Source organism: Callospermophilus lateralis, chromosome 11, assembly GCF_048772815.1.
Source record: "Callospermophilus lateralis isolate mCalLat2 chromosome 11, mCalLat2.hap1, whole genome shotgun sequence".
Taxonomy (NCBI): Eukaryota; Metazoa; Chordata; class Mammalia; order Rodentia; family Sciuridae; genus Callospermophilus; species Callospermophilus lateralis.
The window spans coordinates 115,757,863-115,780,042 of record NC_135315.1 but is presented as its reverse complement, the minus strand read 5'-3'; the positions used below and the strand labels follow the sequence as shown (position 1 = coordinate 115,780,042).

General features: G+C 37.5%; 1 protein-coding gene across 1 annotated transcript in view; it reads right to left on the bottom strand.

Moving 5' to 3' along the window:
• Positions 1–663: 663 nt before the first annotated feature.
• The window catches only part of LOC143410775 (zinc finger homeobox protein 4-like), a 133,275-nt gene continuing 111,758 nt past the window's right edge, over positions 664–22,180 (bottom strand). The window contains 8 exon segments of the mRNA XM_076871502.1: positions 664–1,702; positions 1,704–6,084; positions 6,639–6,680; positions 6,683–6,755; positions 7,271–7,471; positions 7,681–7,814; positions 14,830–14,946; positions 21,411–21,416. Of these exon segments, the coding sequence (XP_076727617.1) occupies positions 664–1,702; positions 1,704–6,084; positions 6,639–6,680; positions 6,683–6,755; positions 7,271–7,471; positions 7,681–7,814; positions 14,830–14,946; positions 21,411–21,416 (5,993 nt within the window).

The window sequence follows — 22,180 nt, the reverse complement described above, 5'->3', positions numbered from 1 at the left end:
TTATTAAAAGTTAGTAAAAGTTATTAAACTTTAGATATGAACTTTATTACGTGCTAAGTGCAACACAGGTAGATTTCTATGGCTAGAGGGCCCTCAACTTTTGATCTTCATTGCACTTATATGGCAGACAAATTGAAAAAGAAAAAGAAAACAAAAATTCTGCCCCTTGGAAAGAACATAAGTTAAAAGACTGATGAATATAATATTTAATGTTTTGCATTCTTAATAGGTATATCAAATATTATGCAACATGTTTGTGTTGGAACGTCATTTGAAATGAGTTTTGAAATTGATATATACAAATAATATTTCTAAGGTAAAAAATATGATAAATTAATCAATACATTGCTAAGAATCTGCTATGATCTATCTATTCTTTATTTTTCTTCATGTGCAGGTTGATCTACTTCTTGGTTATTAGAGCACTCTCTCTCTCCTCTCCTCTCCCCTCTCTCTCTCTCTCTCTCTCTCTCTCTCTCTCTCTCTATATATATATATATATATATATATATATATATATATGTGTGTGTGTGTGTGTGTGTGTGTGTGTGTGTGTGTGAAATAATTTATAATTTATTTGGTTTCACTTACTGAAATTAAAAGAAATCCAAATTTACCCTATTCTTGGTCACTTGTGATTGACTGCTTAGTGCCATCTATTAACTAAACTGACTTTCCTTTAAATGATTTACTGTTTGAATTTTGTGGAAATCCGGGCAAGGAGGATGGACTGTTCATTCCGGGGAGAAGAACTGGAGGAAGGCCAGGGAGTCCCGGATAGGCTGCTGGCAAACTGATACCATGGAGGGAGCTGCTGTCCATCATGCCTGGCTGCTGTACAGTTAAGCCCAGAACATCTGAAGCTTTCTTTATTCGATCAAATTCTTGCTGTGCCATCAGCTGCCGAACAGTAGTTGGAGCTAAATAATCTTTCTCCCAATCCAGCTGACTGCCCACGGTCTCTCTCACTTTTGAAATGTGCTGTTTGGAGAAAATATGATCTCTGATGGACAAGCGGGCAGAGTATTTCACCCCGCAGAGAATACACTCTGGTTTGGTGCCTCCCGTTCCACTTTGATTGATCATGAAAGGCTTCCCTATGTTGATTTTAAATTTCTTTTCTTTTGCCCTTGCGTTTTGAAACCACACCTGGACCACCCATTTGGGCAGACCAATCTCATTGCCCAGCATTTCACATTCTTTCATGGTTGGCGTTCGGTAGTCACTGAAGCAAGCCTTGAGAACCTTGAGTTGAAGATTGCTCATCTGGGTCCTGAAACGCTTATGACCTGGCCGATCATTACTTTTGGATTTAAAAGGGTTGCTAGACCCAAATGGATTCGGTGAGCTGGGGTCAGCTATGCTGGAGGTTTCACTGCGATCAGCGTTGTCATCAGGGTCATCTGTGATATAAAAGCTTTGGTCACGGTGACCATCTTTCTCATTGAAATGGATTGATGGACTGGTAAGTGAAAAGAGAAATTTGTCATGGCAGACCTCAGTTGTGGGTGTGGTTGCTGGTTTTGGCAAAGCATCCAGAGTTTTTGGCTCTTTAGGAGAGAGTGCTGGTTTCACATCTGCAGAACTTCCTGTGGTACTTTCCATCTCAGTGTTTCCCTCATCTCCAGTGGTGGCATCGCTGATAGCTGTATTGATGGACGAAGTCTCATCAAATTCAGCTTTAGTTTGATCATATCCAGACAGGAGGGGCGTTTAAATTCTCTACATCCTCAGGACATTCTGCTTTAATAGAAGAAGGGCTTAAAAGATTCTTCGGTGACAGCTCTGCTGTTTTACTAACAGGTGTTGACACTGTAGAAGCCAATTCATTCTCACTCGATAGATCAATTTTAGTTAATGGCAAAGACGGATAATCAAAATAAATGTATTTCTGTGGGCTTTCTCCTCCGTCCTCTGTGGATATTAAAGGGCTTGGTGGCAAGCTGTAACCTGCCTGCTTTCCTTCATTCCAGTGCCGAGAGCGAATGTGGCTTTCTAAAGCTGACTTTGCCTTAAACAGGGCTCGGCAGAATGGACACCGTTTATGAGACTGTGCTGGACCCACTGCCCGGAACTGGCCTTTCCTTTCTCGTGCACGTGTATTCTGGAACCAGACTTGCATGACTCTTTTTTTCAGCCCGACTTCACGTGCAATATGATCGAGCATTTTGCGGGTAGGATTGGAGTCTAGCAAATATTTCTCATAGAGTATTTCCAGTTGTTCAGGGGTGATTGTGGTTCTCAAGCGCTTATCACAGTGTTGGTCTTCACCGCTATTCCCACCCTCCTTTTCGCTGCAATTATTATCTTCTTTGTCATCCAGTTTCCTTTTAAGGGAAGCAGCAACAGTGCCTGGGGTGGTAGCATCGTGGGAGGAACTGGTCTGAGGTGGCATTTGTGTGACAGAGCTACCCAGCAGCTGTCCAGTCATCAGAGAGTTGTTGGGATCGAATATCATGTAGGGCATGTCCAAGGGCCTTTCCAAGAATGGAGAGTGAAGGAACTGGTTTTGAGCAGCGAGGAAGTGCATGTCCTGGTGCTCCTGCCAAAGTTCCAGCTTTGGGAAGGCAACGGTACACTGATCACATTGGTACTGGAGTAACTGTGGAGGTAGACTGTTCTGGAGAGAAGTCATGGAAATTTGCAGTGGACTGGAAGGGACTGGGTTTTGAGAGGCCGAGGGAGGTCTTTCAATAAGTTGGGGTTGTTTGGGTGGCTGCGGCTGTGGCTGGGCAGTGGGCGCCTGTGGTGGGTCTATTGAAGTTGATGCTAATGATGGGGCTGGTTTGGTGCCTTGAGAAGGGGGTGAAGGGTCACTCTGCTTTGGCTTTTCTGTGGGATAGTCAGGTTTTGGAGAAGCCTTCTCAGGTTCTGGTTTGGGTGACGAAATCAAGGGCGTGCTAGTCCCCAAGCCAGAACTTGCTGCAGGGACAGTGGAGGTTTTGGCTGCATCCGTTTGTCCAGACACCGCACAATGCTTGTAAACCACCTGATCTGTGGCATCCATGGAGTCTTCCGTCTGGCTTTCATCTTGGGCATCGTCATCTTCATCCTTATAACACTGTTTTTTCTGATGTGTAATCAAGTCAAAGATCCTGGGGAAAACCATATTGCACTTTTTACATTGGTACTGCATGTTGCTCGTTCGAATGTAGCGTTCATTCGTGAGTTCTCTCTTTTCATTGTCTTTAGTTTCTGCTTGGTTCTCATAGCTCTTTTGTGCTTTCTGCCTGGCGTTCTGGAACCATACAACAAAAAACGGAGTGGGTAGATTAAGAATGGTAGAGAGTTGTTCTATTTCATCATCTTTTGGGTAAGCGTTGGTGTCAAAAAAGTCTTGTAGAACCCTCAGCTGGTAGTTGGTAAACCTGGTCCTCGAAGACCTTTTGCTGAAGGAGGCATCCTACTTGTAATGTTCTAAAGAGGCGGGCTGTGGGTCAATTCAGATATCTTCCAAAACAGTGATTGGAGGGTTACTGAAGTTGTATGGTGAATCCTTATTTCTCTGTCATTCCTTAAAAAGGGTATTTCGAAACCAGTGTTTGATAACTTTTTGAGAAAGGCCAGATTTCTCTGCCATTTCTTGGATCTGTTCTTCACTTGGAGAATTATTGATGTCAAAATAAGCCCTCAGGATTTTTAGTTGATCATCTGTAATTCTTGTCCGGGGGCGTTTGAACTGAGAATGCCTTAAGAAGTTTGGATCTAACCCGAGCTGCTGCTGGCAAAGTTGAGTGAGATCTGCTGAGAGAGTGTCCATCTGTGGCAGCTGCAGGGCAAGCTGTGGGGGGAGTGTGGGGTGTTGCACTGGTTGCATCATGATGGAAGAAAAGAGCGGAAGGTCCAGAGAAACAGGCAGCTGGACCTGGGGGGTAGCAGAAGGTGGGGGTGGAGGGGGAGGGGGAGGAGGAGGAGGTGGTGGCGGAGGGGTCGGGGGAGCTTGCAGAGGGGTAGAAACCGTGCTTGGGATTTTCATGGGACCCATGGGCGAAGGCTGTGGGGGAGCTGGTGGCAGGGGAGGAGGCGGAGGTGGAGGTGGAGGTGGCGGTGGCATTTTAGGGGAATATGGAGAATTTGGATAAAGCTTGTCATTGGCCTCCCTGTACTGAGGAGCAAATTTTTCTAGTACTCCGTAGGGAAAAAATTGCCCATGTACATGCTCTTGGTGACTCTTCAGGATGAGAACATTGGAAAACAATTTACCACACGTTCCACATTCCAGTTTGTCAGTGTTTTCCCCTTCGCCACTCTTGTTCTTCTTCTGTACCTTCTGCCTGTTTTCGTTATACTGGATGACTAATTCAAAACCAAAGTTTTCCAATAAAGCTTTGGCTGCATTTCCTCTGCCCCCCGAGGCTATTCGGGGTGGAGGGATGGATGGTTCTGAGGATTTTTGCTTCTTTATGTCTTTGCCTTCTTTGAGTCCTTCACCTTCATTTACAAATTCTTGCTTTGGTTTCTCTTGCTTTTCGGCAATTTCTTCTGCTTCCTTATAAGATGGTATGTCCTTCATGATCTGGCAGTCTGTATTGGCTAGATTGTTTTGCTCTTGTTTCAATAATTTGCTTGGCTGCTGCTGCTGGGGTGGTGGCTGCAGCTGCTGCTGCTGCTGTTTCTGAGGCTGCAGCTGGGGCTGTGTGGCTTGGTACTGTTGTGCTTGCTGCTGTAGAATCTGGAGTTGAGTTTGGCCAACATGATGTTGCGTTTGAATCTGCTGATCCTCAAGCAAGGAGCCAGCCATTCCTGTCATGCCCGGAATACCAAATGTGGCAGAGCCTGGCAAGCCCAAATCTGGACCCAGACTGAATTCCGTCCCAGGTATGTAGAATGGAAAGAGAAACTGAGGCTGCTGAAACTGCAGCAGTGCTTCTGGAGTCATGGAAAAATGAGGCAAAAAGGCTGGGTTTAGAAACTGTGGCTAAAAGAACGCAGCTTGCTGTTGTAACTCATGCTGCAGTTGCATCTGAATTTGTGCTGGTGACTGCGGTGTGTGATGTGTAGGCTGAGCAGAGATTAATTCAGGAGTTTGCTTTTTATTTAATTCTTTGGCATCTAAGTGGGTATCTTTGCTGTTGACTGCTGCTAAACTCATGGAATCTAACATCCCTTGGCCAGGGCTATTTACGTTTGCTGCAACGCTGTGTCCACTGGCCACATGCCCGCTGGGCTCCAGCTTTGCAGCCCTGGCCTTTGTCTGATGGAGCACAGACCTCATTTGGATTTCCAATGTCGAGCTTTGGCTGTATGCAACATTGCAGATGCTGCACTTGTAGGGTTTGTTGTCTGTGCTGCTGTTGGTTTCTTGTGGGACAGGACTGGAGGCTTCCTGCAAAAACTTTTTCAACTTATGCAGGTGAGAGACTTAATTATAATGGACCAAAAGAATGTTCTTTTGGGTGAATGACTCTTTACACACTGTACATTTATATGGACGAGATGGATCAAGGAATTTTTCCATTGTAAAATTGGGCCCTTTTCTAAAAGGTAAGGTCTGCTTTGGTTCAGAGCCCAAGTCATCTGGAATAGAACTACTATCACTTCCTACAGGACTTGCCTTCCCTTCATGGTCTACCTCATACTCTCTCTCCATTTCCTGTTCTAAGCCATGGTCATCTTGGGCCGTAGCTTCACTTTCTGCCCAAAGTTCACCATTCACGGGCAAGGAGGCATAGAGCTGTTGAAGTTCAGTTTCACTCAGTTCTGGGTGGCCTGCTTCCAAGTGTTTTTTTAAAGCCTGGAATGTACGGAAACTACGCTGGCAGAGGTTACACATTGTTGCAGCCCGAATTGCATGATAATGGGAATGTATCTGAAGCTTCTGCATAGTTTTAAAAGCCAAGCTACAATGGTTACAGCAATACTTATAAACATGGCGGTCAGAAACAGAGAGAGGTTGCCATTTTTGCTGTTCGTTTAGTTGATCTTGCAGTGTGTCAGGGATTTTCACATCCTTACTGCTATTTTTATTCCATTCCAATATTTCTGGGGGCTCTTTAGCTGGTTTCTGCTCCTCACTCTTTATTTCCAAGCTAGCCTTTGAATCCTCAAGACCTGCCATACTTTTCTCATCCATTGGGCTTTCACCTGTTCAGAGAAAGCACAAACCTCTGTTACAAAATCTATGGCTCCAATATCAATAGATTGTAAATAGGATAAATATAAAGATCTCTGACTTAACTGATTCTTTGGATATTTATTAAGTAATTAAATATTACTTTAAATATTTACTAAGTAACTACTAACAGCACTGGACTGGATCCTGAAGACATGATAATAAGTAAGAATTCATCATCAATCTTGGGGAATTTCAGGATAGGGAAGAAAACAAGTCAAAAGTAAAAAAAAAAAAATACACTATGTTACAATTGGCATGATACCAAGGGCCATAATCTTGGTGTTAGTTAATTAAAACAACATAGAATATTCTTGGCTGTTCAGCAATTAGATTTCTCAAGGACAGGTGGAGATAACCAGTTGTCAAATATGTCTTGGAAAATAAGGCTCACGGAAACATTGTACATTTTCTTCCCTTCATGCTTTTTAAAAATAAATCTTTAATGGTAAGAATCTTGGCGCACTGCCACAAGGGCAAGTCCCTAAGTGCCTTTTCCACAGATCTTCATCATAAGCTGGAATACCTGTATATTTCCCAGATGCCTCCGCTGTCATGGCTGCAGTGTGTCCCGCTCTGACTTCTCAGAGGTGGCTGCTGGCAGCAGCATACTGTTTGGCATTATCATGTCAGGGACAGGCACCTTTAAAAACCAAAAGGGTTCCAAGTTAAATGTACTCCAGAAAATTATAAATTCCATCACTTATCCCATTTGGCAGCAGCATATCCCATTTGCATTTTTCCAACCAAAGCAGGGACATCTATCCCTTCAGATTTCAAACCAATGCTGTTACAATGCTGTACTTTTCTTTTCTTTCTCTTAATTATGGTTTCAAGCTTTTTGTAGGTCTATTTTTTTATAATGATAATCAAGAAACTTTGAAATGCAAAGTGCCCACATGAGTCATTTGATTAACATTACAGATATAAAGAGACCACAAAATACGTAGTTAATTAGGCTATGCTTTGTATCATATTTTTTTTTCTCTAAGCAAAAGAGACCACAAATGGGCCTCCACTGTGATTTCTATAACACAGTCAATAAAAGACCTTTCAGTAGCTCAGAAGAAATAAATTTCTACCAACCCATAATTACATATTTGCATTGATAGTTTACCCAGATCATGTCACACATGCATCAACATTTGGTATCCTTACTGTCATAAGCAGCTTCTCCACACAATCTGGAGACACACTGCGCAAATGAGTCAGGTGCAGCTGGAGATGCATTTTGTTGCTGAGGACGTCCTGGCAGAGAGGACAGCAGATGACTAGTTGCACTGAGTGCTGCGACAGCACGTGCATCTGCATCCGACATTGGTCCCTACTATTGTAGTTACAATAAGGACACTGATAGAACTGGAAAAGATTGAATAAACATGACCTCTGTGAGTTAATGTATTTTGATGACTTCAGAACTTTGGCAGTGTTAATAATATTGCCCTTGGATATGTCTATGTGCATTTCAATCACATGGAATTTGGGGGGCTCTTAAACTATTAGTAACAGGTAAACAAACAGACAAACAAAAAGAGATTTCCACAACAAAGGAAAACAGCATTATTTACCTGTTCATGACAGAATTTATTGTCCTCTGAAGGTTTTGAACTTTTTGTTGCAACATCCTCTTCTTTAGCCAACAGGAGTGGCTGGGTGCCCCCTGCTACACTGACTTTTAGCTCCTTCTCTGGTGTGATTATTCCTGATTGCAAAAAGAATAGAGCAACTCAAATTATAAACATTATATCATAAATAGAAAATTATGTTTTTCAAATAACTGACTCTCAATTAACTGAGTCACAAAAAGAATTAGGCAAGCACTTTTAAATGATGCTCAGATCAAAACACAAGAAACACATCTTTTTTTGTCCACTGACTTAGTAGACTTTATAAATATATTTTCAAATGTACTCCTGTCTCATGTTTAGATAACCCTAGGTGGCCTTGAGAGGTTTATCAATAACGTGTGCTCTCTGGTGTCCCAGAATGCCTTCATCGCATTAAAACCAATCTATTCCCATTCACAAATACAAACTCAGAAATTCATTATTTTTACTAATATCTAATCAGCTATTTCTTTTTGAAATCTCTGAATGAAGAGAATATTTCAAAATTCTGAGAAGAGCTGGCTTGATATAACTCAAGAACTAAAATATTTTGACATCATTAATGGATTTAAAAATCAAAAGGTTGTTAAAGCAAACCATACATTACATTGCTATTGCTATTGCTATTAGGGATATTGTCTTTGCTGGAGATGTTTTAGCACTTGGCTGTACACACAGCATTATAGGACAAATCTTAAGAAGACAATTGCTTTATGAGGTTAATCCAAATACTTGGTGTTAAAGATGACTTAAAATTTTGCCCAGATGAGCAATGTAATATGGTGGAGTCTCACACACATCAAAGAAAAGAGCACAATTCTAATTTCCCAATCTAACAGAAAATTCTTTCCAGCATCAATTTGCCTGATAATCTCCTCTGTGAGGCTGGATATTACAGCGACATTGGGTAGGCATGTCACATACATCTCACGACAAACACAAAACCGCATTTACCAGCCATTCCAATCTCATCATAGCACGGCATCATCTGACCTTTTTTCTGCTGTTTATTATGAGTATTTCTAATTTTAACTTTCAGTTTTCACCATCTTCCAGTCAATTTGCAACTAAATTATTTCCAGGGTGAGGACACTATCACTGGACAACTGGGTGCAAATACATCTTGAAATGCAATGAAGCTAAACCATTGATTGCTATCAGACCCCGCGTAAATATATAGTCCAGGCGTAATCTGATTGTATGCTGTGCATGAAGATTTATCTTGATTTTTCTTCAATCCACATGCAGTTCATATAAATGAATAAATTAAAGTGATTTTTTTCTCTTTTTTTTCAAAATAACCCACTTTTAATTTAAAAATAAGGTCAAGGGTGTTTTGGAAACAAAATAAAAATGAACAATATTTTTACTCTGGGTACAGATGCATAATGTATACCATATAAATAAATTCAGAAATCTCAAATTCATAACAAATTCAAGGGTTATACTGAGGAGACTAAATTAAAATAGAATCTAAATGATATAATGACAATAATTTTATTCCTTTAGGTTTGAATTAGTTCCTGACATACAGAATTAGTGCTGAGTTTTCTACAGATTACATTGATATTGATTTCTGAATTTATAAACATTGGATTTTATTTTAATTAACACTTTTGTTCTCTATTTGCATATGCTGTAGAGAAATTCAAATTCTTTTTAGATGTTTAAAAAATAACGTGTCATTTGTATTTGAATAAACTTAAATTTGAAATAAATTTAAAGTCTCATTATATTGATTAAAAAGTATCTGATTATCTGATACCTAAAGATGTGCTAAAACTGGGGATGTTCATCTCACAATTAATAAAAATTCATTTTTCTTTCTCAAAGGAAAGGCAGAATATAATTTATGCTTAGTAGATGTTAAAAAATTTACAAAAACAATATGATATTTAATATTTGCAAATTCACCGTTTACGTATCAGATCAAGTTGTGCAAAATTGACTGTCATTAGAATCAGCAAGTGCCTATCAGTTGCCTCTGCCTGTGAAATTTTTCTTTAAAAGTTTCTATTAATGAGTAAGAATATGCTTCCTTAGAAGATGAATACACCATGATGTAACCCTTTTCATTATATTTTGCTCCTAGTAGAATTGGACAAGACAAAATTATAAGTCCATTCAAGACTATCACAAAAAAGTTGAAAAAAAATTGTCCATGACATTTGTTGCTTGTAGGCCATTTGGAGCATCAGAAATAGAATAAACTTTCCAGAAACTTTTATTAAATGCATATTCATGGGCTTAATTAAAAATACACACACACACACACACACACACACACAAATGTGTATCTTATCCTGACATTGATATCATAAAAGAGAATAAAAGACCACACATTAGGGTGCCTGCTTGTAATCTCAGCAGCTCAGGGGGCTGAGGCAGGAGGACTGCAAGTTTCGGGCCAGCCTGGGCAGTGCAGCAAGACATCATCTCAAAATAACAAGTGAAAAGGGCTGGAGGTTTAGTTCAGTGGTAGATTGCCCAGGAGTTCAATCCCCAGTAAACCAACCAAACAAACAAAACCATAAAAAAGTATTAAGTTCAAGATTTGAGACATTTTACTAAGCCTATACAGTGATGTGTGTTTTTTTGTATAATTTATACCTGTGTATTAAGGATATATTGCCTTTATTTTATGCTTATTATATTCATCAAAAACATAATTGCTTTGGGGGCTAGGTTTGTAGCTCAGTGGTAGAGTACTTTCCTAGCACGTGTGAGACAATAAGCTCTATCCTCATCACCACATAAAAATAAATAAATAAAATAAAGGTATTACATCCATCTACAACTAAAAATATCTTAAAATACTGTTCTGTGTTGCATCAAGAAAGGAAAATTTAAGTTTCAACTATTATAGGGCTATTTGGCTAATTAACTGCATTCATTGAACCATGAGTTTTCACATAAGCTGTGAAGTTTCCAAAGACCATTTTGCTTTAAATTAAGAAGCTATAAAATTATAAATAAAGGCTAGCCTGCCTAACTTTAGCTATGTGCCCTAGAAATGAAAATAACTCATAGTAAGTAGAAGGAGAGAATTCTGAAGTATAATAACATATGACAAAAATGACTCTTAAGCTTGAGGAGGTTGGGAGGACTATTTTTTTAATATATCCTTATTTTTATTTATTTATTTATTTTTATGTGGTGTTCAGGATCGAACCCAGGGTCTCATACATGCAAGGCAAGTGCTCTACCCCTAAGCCACAACTCCAGCCCTGGGAGGACTATTTGTAAAGACAGTAGAAGACACAGTTTACATATATTTGTCTTTTATACTCAGAGGGGTGTTATCTCGAGTATAATATTATGCCATTCCTGGCAAAGTACAGGAAATTTGCTTGGTTGTTTTTCCTGAATTCTAATTTCCTAGACATGTCTTTTATTAGATAAAGGCCAATTAATTTTAGGAAGGTTCTGATAATGTTCTGTGATTAGTTAGTTTGTATTTGCAAACTTAAATTTGAAATAAACCCAGTTTGTTACCCTAGACCAGAAAAAAAAATTGAAATAGATCATAATATATTTTGTGTCATAAAGGACACCACAATATTCTCAAAGAACAATGTCATTTTAATGAATTTTAACTAAAAAATGAAGTCAAATTACAAATAAACACTACCACATAGATGAGCCAATGATTATCTGTCAGTTATAGGATTAGCTAAATTGCATGAGATTGCTAATATAAAAATGACATAATTCATTTCAATTCAGATGCCACCTACTTAATAACTCTCAATCCCTAAAATACAGAAGGTTGTAAAATGGTTTTTACTCATAACAAGTGAGGAAAATCCAATAATGCATGTGTACCCCTAGCAAATCTTGAAAAAAAAAAAAACAATAAAACAAAACACTGAGTTTTTATTTATGAGTCAATATATTTGGTAAAGTTTGAATACTATAAAACTTGGATATAACAGATGTTATTCAACTCTAAATAACTCTAAATTATAATTACCAGTACAGTATTCTTTCTAATGAGAGTAGAATGAAAGGATAATTTTAATTGCAATAATGAAGGTTAATTTCCATCTTTCCTCATGTTTACTCCCTTATTAAAAAGTGGTCCCCTTAGCCACAGCAGAGACATATTACATTTTCAATGCAAATGTATTAATCTGGATAAACTCTATATTAATTCTTGTACTGCACAGAGCTATAATTTGGATTATAATTAATCTAAAGTGGCACTAGATTTAAATGACAATATAAATGAAGCATTACGAGGCTTTTCTATTATGCATGAATATTCAACAAATATAACTTGCATATTGCCACGTCTCATTTTGAGAGCTCCAGTCCTACAGATTAGTGTCAGTAACACAGCACAACAGCTTACACAAACATAGCCTTCCTAACGTGTGTTAATTCCTTCATTTTTAAAAAGTTCTATGTTTTATTGAATTTTTTGGAATGTATAAAGAATATTTCATGTCCTTAGATCATTTCACATTTAGTTCAATGAATATTTTTGAGAACAATTCATTTCTAGGTATTTTGATTTAGAGATAAGTAGAAAAACATGGTTCCTACCATGAGCTCATGGGTTGGAAAGTGGGGAGAGGTGGAGTGTATATGTGTTTGTGTGCCTATATATTAGTTGTGTGTACACGTAGTATATATTTGTAGGTAGTTGCTGTATAGAGCCTGTATATACAGACACAAATACACATATTATACATATTGGTATATGTATGTACATATATATGCTATGCATTCTGAGTTGATTTGCCTATTAAAGAATAAATTCAAGAAAAAAAAGTTCTATGTTTAAGTGGGGTCAAACTGTTTTCCCATCTAACATATTAAGATAGTAATTACTTTATAATTTTGCTAATATTCTTTTGACAATTTTAACTGATATAATATATATGTATATAGGATATGTTATGTGCATTGCTATTTAATCATTAGAAATATTTACAAAGAAAAAAATTCCATGTAATAATTTTTTAACCTAATAATTGTCAATTTAAAAAGCATAAAACCTTGTTAAAAAGTTCATGTTAATTTCCAATAACAAGAACTGTCTTGAAGGATAGGAGATTTCAAAGCTAAAGATTTGCATCTCAGCATTTGCTTTTAGTTGGTCCTTGCTTAGAGCTAATTTTTATCCCTGCAGATACACCTGGGGAAGCTTTTTTATGGGAATAAAATTTATTTTAAATAACTACCATTATGCAATATTCTGTGTCCTCTCAGACACCCGAGTCCTGTCTGTATTGTACAATTAGGCACCCAAGGAAGGACCATAACTCATCAGGCCGTTAGGGAGTCATTGGGGCCATTATTTATGCAGAGCAGTGAACAGCAGCACCAGTGGAGGTAGAGCCCTGCATCTGTGGTATGTTCGAAGCAAGACTCTTTCCTCAATGGTAAGATTAGATACATTTTCAAAGGATTCCCAGAATCCATCCTTCACAAGGTACTAGACATTAGATATTTCATACTTCACATAACATCCTATATCAAAGTATTACATAGGCGCTCAGCAAAAGATAATGTGATATCTGGGTGTTTTACACAGGCTTCTGAAGAATAAGAAGGATACACTTTGCAATCTGTTTTTGTACTACTCTGAGAAAGTCATCACTAAATACAGATAGATCCTGCTGTCCCTGAACAAATCAAGCAACTAGTCTTGATGATGTCCATCCTAAAGAGAGTAAATGGACCACCTTACTATTTCCAATCCTTTTCAAATAAAGTTTAGATAGTACTACCCTTGACATTAACTGATCACTAGGTTCTTCAAATTCCTTGTCAATAGCCTCAGGAGGCAGCCTGATACTATACTGCTATGGCATCTTTTCAGAGATTTCACTTTAGGCTCAACACCAACCTTAGATCCTCTTTGTTTAAATCAAATTAGAATCATATGTTAGATACCACATCCTAGAAGCAAATAACAAAGGCACTTTTCTCCCTGGAATCCTCTGAGACATTTAGTATTAAAAGGTGAGGGTGGGGGAGCAGGGAGCCACTTTAGATCATTTTTGAATGGCATGTAAAACTTAGACATGAAGAGATGGAATTACAAATATAGGATAATTCAGATTTAAATAAACTTGTATGTAAAAAATGATACATTTGGCTCAACCCAATATCTTCATAGTGAATACAAGCTCCTTTATATGCAGCTGTCACTAGAATTCAAGGAAAAGATAGATGACTACCTGAAACTAATAGGCTTGAACCCGTTTCAGCACTTCTTCTGCTTCAATGAGTCCAACAAAATAAAACTAGGTATAGCGTACAGCAAAAGTAGCCAATGTAATATTCATTGCGACCATAGATTTCCATCTCATACATACAAAGCATGGATGAAGCCATACATTTGCCAAATCAAACACAGAAAAAGCCTTAGGTATCTACACCAGATGCTGGCCTAGGGTTTGTTTGTGCACAAGTAAATGTCATGACATGAAAGTTTGTTTTCAAAGACAGTAGCTTTCATTACCAGGATTTGTCTATTCTGGAAGATCAAAATTACCCAGCACCTAATCCCTTTTCAATGATATTTCCTCTTTCTTAGGCTGAATCATCTGTAAACTTTTTCACTGGATTTTGTTTGAAATGCTTCAAATAGATGCCCTTAAAAAGGGCAAATTCCTGAGTGTAGGTTGAAAAAAAGAGGAAAAATAGCACTTATTTTTAGGGTTACATGGTTTGGGCAGGGGTACATATGACTGAATGAAAAAATTCAAGTGATATCTAATCCTATGCTTATGAAAAATTAATATGCCATCAGAGGAATCACAAGTATAGCTAAGATTAATGAAAGGTGCTTAAAAAATTACACGCACACAAACTGACTTGATTAAAAAATAATCTCGCTGGTTGTCCTGTAATATTCTTCAGTTTATCCACATCTATTCTGTCAGATGGTTATGATTAAAAATAGGTCAATGGGAGGCTACTGATAGAAATCACATGCAAAATGCACATGCAATGAATAGTAGTAGGAATGTTCAGACAGTTTAAAATAAATAAAAGTTTTAAATAAGCTTGGTGGGGGGGGGAGTGAAGGAAGGGCTGATTGCAGCAAATGGAGGGATAGAGGAAAATGAAAGGTGAAAGAGTGGAGTATCTTACCAGAATCTTTATGGGAGCTCTTGCCTTCGCCATTGTCTCTCTCACTTGTGTGTTTCTCATCATCCTCGGCCACTGCTGGAGGCTTAATAGCTCCTTCTGTCTCCTCACTTTGTTATTCTGTTAAGAAATGAGACCAGTGAATACAATTGAAGAAAGAAGAAAAAAACTAAAACACACACTAAAATAAACTTGGTGGCCAAGTTAGAACTTTATTCATGAATTGTCTGTAGCTATTCCTACTCAAAAGAGAGAACACACATTTATGTAAAAGTCCATATTAGAACATGTTGACTGTACCCATGCAATTTTTTATCTAAAATAACAAAATTTTTAATCCACTGAGAGCCTGCATCTATACTGAAAAAAAGAAGAAAGAAAGAAATCATTTTTAGTATAATTTGATATAGTTTAAGCTGAAAAGATGAAAAAAATGGTGGAAGGCATTTCTGTACTTTTAACAGTAGAACTTTCTAACAACATGGACCTTATTCCATGAACTTGAATAGGTGTCAGAACAAATCAGATTCTTAGCAAAAATTCTTAGTGAAATAATGTGGTAACAGTGGGTTAAATAAAAGACAGGTATTACTCCTTCCTTCAGATACCAGACCTCAGAGGAATTCTGTGAAATTTTGGTAGAGGAAGAGTTTGAAGCTTCAGTTATAGTGGGGGGTTTTGTATTTTTTTTTAATAGGGAAAACTATATAGAGCCTAGGACATAACAAGGTATACTTCTATGACAACCACATCACCCCACACCTCATTCACGGGTTCACACCAGCTAGATTACATGGAAATCCTCATAGTAACTCAAACCTATTTAATTATTCTGTAAATCTTAGCTATGCCACTGCTGGTGGATTAATCTGTTCATGCAGTTAGCCTCTATGCTGGGGCTGTGCAGCACTAATCCGTGAAAGGCCCACTGTTCTCTTTCATCCTGTGATCATTTGTCTCTCAGTGTGCTGATGTCACATTTTAATGAATTTTTAGCAATCTGAGTAATGCCAGATAACCAGGCTCTCAACTCCCCACAGCATGGCATGCTGTTTTCATTGTAGCACAAAAAATAAAAATCATATTCCCCGGTTCAGGTGTGAATTACATAAATTAGGAGAAGAAGGTAAAATGGGATTTGAAGCACTAGGCTGCTCAATTTCATAAAATCTTTAATGACCATATAAATTAACCCTGGAAAGGCAAAAGGTCATCGACACACATTTGCATACACTCTTCTATTTGCTTTTGATAAGCACAGCTTTTATGCAGAGAACATGATACAATTAACCCTTCAGTAACCATACAAAACACTGCTACGGACATTTTAAGTGTCAAGCATTAACTGAAAATTACACACTGAATACAATTTTCATTGCAAATGCTATAGTGATTGAAAGGGGAAATCGTGGCCCTCTCCACACCCCATGTTTTATTAATAACATTCTGACAGCAGAAGGAAATATCCACTGTCATATGTAGCAGCTGAGCACAAAAAAAAATTATATTTAGTGCCTCACTTGCCAGCCATGCTCTGCAACTGTGTGAGTAGGAAAACAACAGAGGGGAAACAGTTCTGGGCTCTATAGGAAACTCCAAAAAGCTAAAGGGAAAACAAGGACATTTAATACATTCAAATAAGAGTTTGGTTCAACTGTGAGTCCTCCAAGGCACCATAGGAATCCATTTATTCTATTTTTGCACTTTGCACAAAAGCAGAGGGGAGACCCCAATGAAGGTAATCAGTCATCTGAGGGCTTGGGGGAAGCTTCCCTTTCAGGCAAAAACACATTGAGATTTTACTATAAGAAGATAAAGAATCTTTTCTGGTTCTCTCCTGCTTTCACCCATCAGTGACCATCAGTTACTGATCCAACTCAGGATCCCTCCTTCCAGCACTGGCTGGACTGGTGGGTATGGTGGTCCAGACCAAGCTGGAAGGCTGTGGTTCTGTCAGGCCCACAAATGTGGTATGATATCCAGAGTCAGGCCCGTGACAATTTCTTTTCAACTATTGTGGTGAAGGGATGCAAGACTTATTTGAGAAGATTTACTGGACTTTTCCCCCAGGGCTGGAAAATGAAGTGTCAGAGTGCTACTGAGTGTCCTTATCTTGAGGGCACATAAAATTGTAAGGGCTATTGCAACTCACATTAATAAAACATTGTGTGTCAGGAGAAAAAAAAAAGAAAATTATGAAGGCACTAAAAGAAAAGCTACAGTATAATCTGGGTCTCATCAGACAGATTTTGCAAGGTCCTCTTCTTCATTTTCTGGTATGTGTTTTAAGTGTGAGAGAAATTCTCAGACATGTTCTTCTATACATCACTGTGGTGTCTGACCTCCGCCTGACCCTGGCAACAGTTTGAGAAATCTGAATGTGAACAAAGACTCTGTGTCAGCAGCAGGGAAAGATTGTGGGATAGACTCTCCCCATCAACTTAATCGCAAACAGCAGTTCTGAGGCCATAACTTTGCCTGGCTCCTCCAAGCCACAACTCATAACCCTCAGAGGTGGATTTACCTGCAATGCCTCTGCTTCTGTGACTTTTTTTTCCCTCTCTCTCTCTCTTTTTGGTTCTTCCTTTGAAGTAGGCAGGCAATTAGCTGTAATGCTCAAGCAATTCAGACCTGTTTTGTGGTTTAGAAGGCGAAAGCTATTTATTACAGTTAGGCTCTTTGGAGCCATAAGAACTTTGCAAATTTTTAATCATGCAAAAAATAATCACAAAGTAACTTATACACACCATAAAGTTTCATATATGTCAGAATAAAAGGTCACTTTCATTCTCAAAGAGAGTTTTAGAAATAAATTTGACATTCATTATATAAACAGACTTTAGAGTCATGAGAATTAATGTGAAGAAACCACTTTCTCTGGAAAAACCTATGAGTAGATTTGGGGTCAGGGGAGGGAGCCCAGCTACATTCTAATTTCCAAGTACCACATTTCCTCCATTGTAAAATACCATAAAATGTTAGATGTTTTACAGGGAAAAAATATATGATATTAAATGTCTTAAACTCCTTAGAACTGAAGGTATAAAAACATTACATAAGATTCCAAAAATAAAGATGCTAAAGCAGTCTTCATTTTCATCACTGTCTCTAAACTGTTACATACAATAATAAATGAAAGTATTATAGCATTTCGTAGTACTGATGCATTCACGGAATGTGTATTATTAATTATCCTTTGCTTCACGGAATATAAAAAATAAAATCTATGTTTGTTTCTTACTTAAGCACAAATGTGCATTAGGTTCCACTAGAATTTCCCAATTTTCAGACAAATGATATTTTCATTTTTAAATGTTACAGGATAATAGAAAGAAGACAAAATACTGTAGTCTTATATTACAGAAGTATGATATAATTACCTTCCCCCGGCATTTTTAACATGCCTGAAATGATCATCTTATGTTACTCTACACCCACACACCAACTGTATTTAAAAGAGAAGTTTTTGAATGACTAGCTTAGAATATTTTATTTGAACAACAAAATAATGATTGGAAAACCACTTTCAATTTATCCTACAAAATCATAATATACAATTTCTAAGCAAATCTACTTCAATGAGATTCCTCTCATCTAAGGCCAGCCAATTGTGCTCGTTTCCCTGTTTCAGTATTCACTTGGGTTTGGGAACCCTCAATTCTGAGTTTTCTAAGAAATACTGTGCGATTTTTAATTTTTTTCAATTCACACATAATAATTGTACATATTTATAGGGTAAGATGTGATAATTTGATACATGTGTAGTGATATACTTTATTCATGTATAACATGTAATGATCAAATCAGGGTAATTAGAATTTCTGTCTCCATAAACATTTATAATTTCTTTGAGTTGGGAAACTTCAAACTCTTCTAGTTTTTGCAAAATATATTCTAAATTGTTGTAAATGATAATCACCCCACTGTGCTACAGAATATGAAAACTTATTCCTGTCTAACTGCATTTTGGAACTCATTGTCCAACTTCCCCCCAACCCTTCTCTCCTACAATTCTGAGTCTCTAGCAAACCTTATTCCATTCTTTAAGATGAACTTTTTGAGCTTTCATATGAGTGAAAACACACAGCATACTTTCAAAGCCCATGGAGTGATCATGTAAAAGAGAAATAGAGGATGGTCATTTAAATGTCTTCAGTTTTATATATAGAGCATCTCTATTCAAGATAACTGGCTTGTGAGAATTTTCTCCTGGACTTTTCCAAGGTCCCTTTGTTCAGTTCTTCTCCATTCAAATCTACCCTCTATATTTTCTACTTAAATCTGACTCCTCTACTTAAAGTATTCAGTGACCCCTATCACATAAAAACAGAATGCTCCTTCTGTGCAAAGCAAGAATACCTCTGCCCTGGTGTACACCCATCTCTCTTCATTTCATACCAAGCAACTAATATGCAAACTTTAAAACATCAGAATCACCTGGAGGACATGTTAAAACCAATTGCTGGGCACCACCTGTAAAGTTTCTAATTTAGTAAGTCGAGAGTAAGACTTGTGAACTTGCAACTCTAACAAGACACCAGGTCATGCTGATGCTTCTCGTACAGCTCATATTTTGTAAGCACTGTGGAACCAACATCCATCTGTTCATAATGTCCTCTTTCTCCCTATACTTATCATTATATTTCCTATATTGCATAGAAATGGAAGGAAACCCTCATTGATATACAAAATTACATATAAGAGAATTTGAGGGGGAAGGGAAAAATAAGGAGAGAGATGAATTACAGTAGAAGGGGTAGAGAGAGAAGATGGGAGGGGAGGGAAGGGGGGATAGTAGAGGATAGGAAAGGTAGCAGAATACAACAGTTACTATTATGGCATTATGTAAAAATGTGGATGTGTAACCGATGTGATTCTGCAATCTTTGTAATGTTTTGAATAACCAATAAAAAAAATAAAAATTAAAAAAAATCTTATCTAGAACAACTTTTCTTTATAGTATAACTCCCACTTTTTTTCCCTTTCTGACCACCTTGGGAAATATCAGTTTCAAGATCTGGAAAAATAGAGTTAATAATACCTACTCCATATGCTTAGTATGAGCTAAAGTATAAAAATAAGTCAACACAGAGCCTAGCAAAGAATAAATACTAAAACTGATCATTGTATTGATACTAGTACTGTTCATTGTTTTCTTCAACAAAAAGTCTTTTCTGAACTTCAAACTAAGATTATTGTTTTGGGGTAAGTTTTTTTCTTCTTTCCTGTAGATTGATGTCAAACAATCAAACAATGTACCTATATAATAGTATATGGAAATTATATTAATATTTCTGCTTTGCCTTAATAGGTAAACATTTTCTGAAAACAGTGATGTATTCATCTTTGTGCAAGAAGCACCTTGAACAGTGCTTGGAAAACAGTAGTCCTTTGATATATTTTAGTTAGAATGTTAAATTAAATTTAGGAAGCAAAATTAGGTGAAGAAAGGGAGTACTCCTAATTCTATCCCATTCCTCTATTGCCCTTCAATAAAACTTCAAAAGGTGTTTATCTTCTCTCTGAAAAATCACACTCATCATTCAGCCCTCTCTAAATGTATGTGTGTAGCTTCTGTTTTCTAAGTACTTTTCTCAAAGTCACTAATGACCTCCATGCTATAAAATCTAAAGGTCACTTCTCTGCATCTTACTTAACTTACTTTCATCAACGGATGTTGCTACTCTTTATCTCTGGCAAAAAGCACCTCTCTTGGATTTCCTTGTATTAGACTACTATGGTTTCATCCTACGTCTCTAGAAGTTCACTCTAAAAGTTTACTTTTGGTAGGGACTCACTATTTCATTAAATACCAAATGTCAAGCACCTCCCCCATTGGTACCAAGCCCTCTTCCTTATTTATATTATCTCTTTATCTGATTTCATCTAGTTCTATAGATTTAAATTACATTATATACATACACATTGATGTCTAACAGGTACAGCAAACTCAATATGCTCAAATCAGAGTTCTTCAACTTAATGTCCCTCACTCCATTTTTCTCCCAACTTCATCTTTTCAGTTAATGGTGCCACCATCCACCACAAGCCATTCTGGACTCTTCTCTTTCCCAATCACATGCATTATATCCATCAACAAGTCCTTGGAAGGACTTCTACTTCCAAAATATTTAGTTCATACTGCATTTATTTACATTGCATTTCCCTTGCCAGTATCGTTAGCGACTTATCTGTATTACTGTAATGGTCTCACAAATAAGTAAGACTGACTCTTGCTTTCCCATAACTTATTCCATAAAGCTAAGGAAAATCAACCTGCTATTCTGGCACCCTTTATTATTACACTTAGTATAATACATCAACTCCTCACTATGGATGGAATGATTAAGCCATTACCTACTTTTCGTACCACATTGGATGTTGCTGGTCCTCCACTCTCTAATATTCCTTCCTCCTAGCCTTCCTTCTCTTCCTGGAATATAACCAACTTCTTCCTACCTTTGTAGGAATATTTTTTCCCAGACTCCTTGCATAATTGGTACATGCTCCTTATTCAGGATTCAAGTAACCTGTCACTTCCTAAAATAACCTGTATGACCGTTGCTACTAAAGTAGAGCATCACCTGACACTCAGGTCCTCAGAGTTGGGCAGGATTCACCATCACCTGCAGGGCTTGTAAAAACCGATGCTAGATCTCCCTCCCAGTGTTTCTGATTTAGGTCATGGGTGGGTCCAGGAATATGTTCTGTGAAAAGTTCCCAGGTTATGCTATTGCTGTCTATGAGAGGAGTACACCTTAAGAATCTCTGCTCTGGTATATCACCTCTTTCACATCCTTTTCCATAATTATTGCAGTCTAAAAATTCCTTGTTGTTTATTTATCTAGAAGTGTCATTTAATATAAGGGTCACTGATATACCTTATTCATAATGTGTGCCCAGAAGTCCCACGCACAAAGAAGGAACTCATCAACATTTTAAGTAAAACTGACAGCTGCTAGTTTAATTATTTGGGTAAGTATATCAATGGCCTGATGTCATAAATTGAGATGCAGAAAAGTAGAAATGATTTTGCAGAAAGGAATTCAGTTTGGAATTTGTATTTGACTTCTCTGTAGAACATATAGATGAAAACAATCAGAAGGCATAGACAGATCTAAATCTAAAACTTCTCAGAGATTGAGGTGAGTATGACAGTTTTAGTGTCTTTGTTTAGAAAACATTAAAGAAAAGTATTGATGGGGACTTGTCTCTTTTTAACTTAATGTTTTTGTTGTAAGTCTTGCTTTTGCCATATTGTGCAAAAAGTCATTAATAATACCTTTATGAATTTCAGGTGGAGGGAGGGAGACTGAGTTTATATTATTGTATCTTAAATGTGCTATCTAGTTTT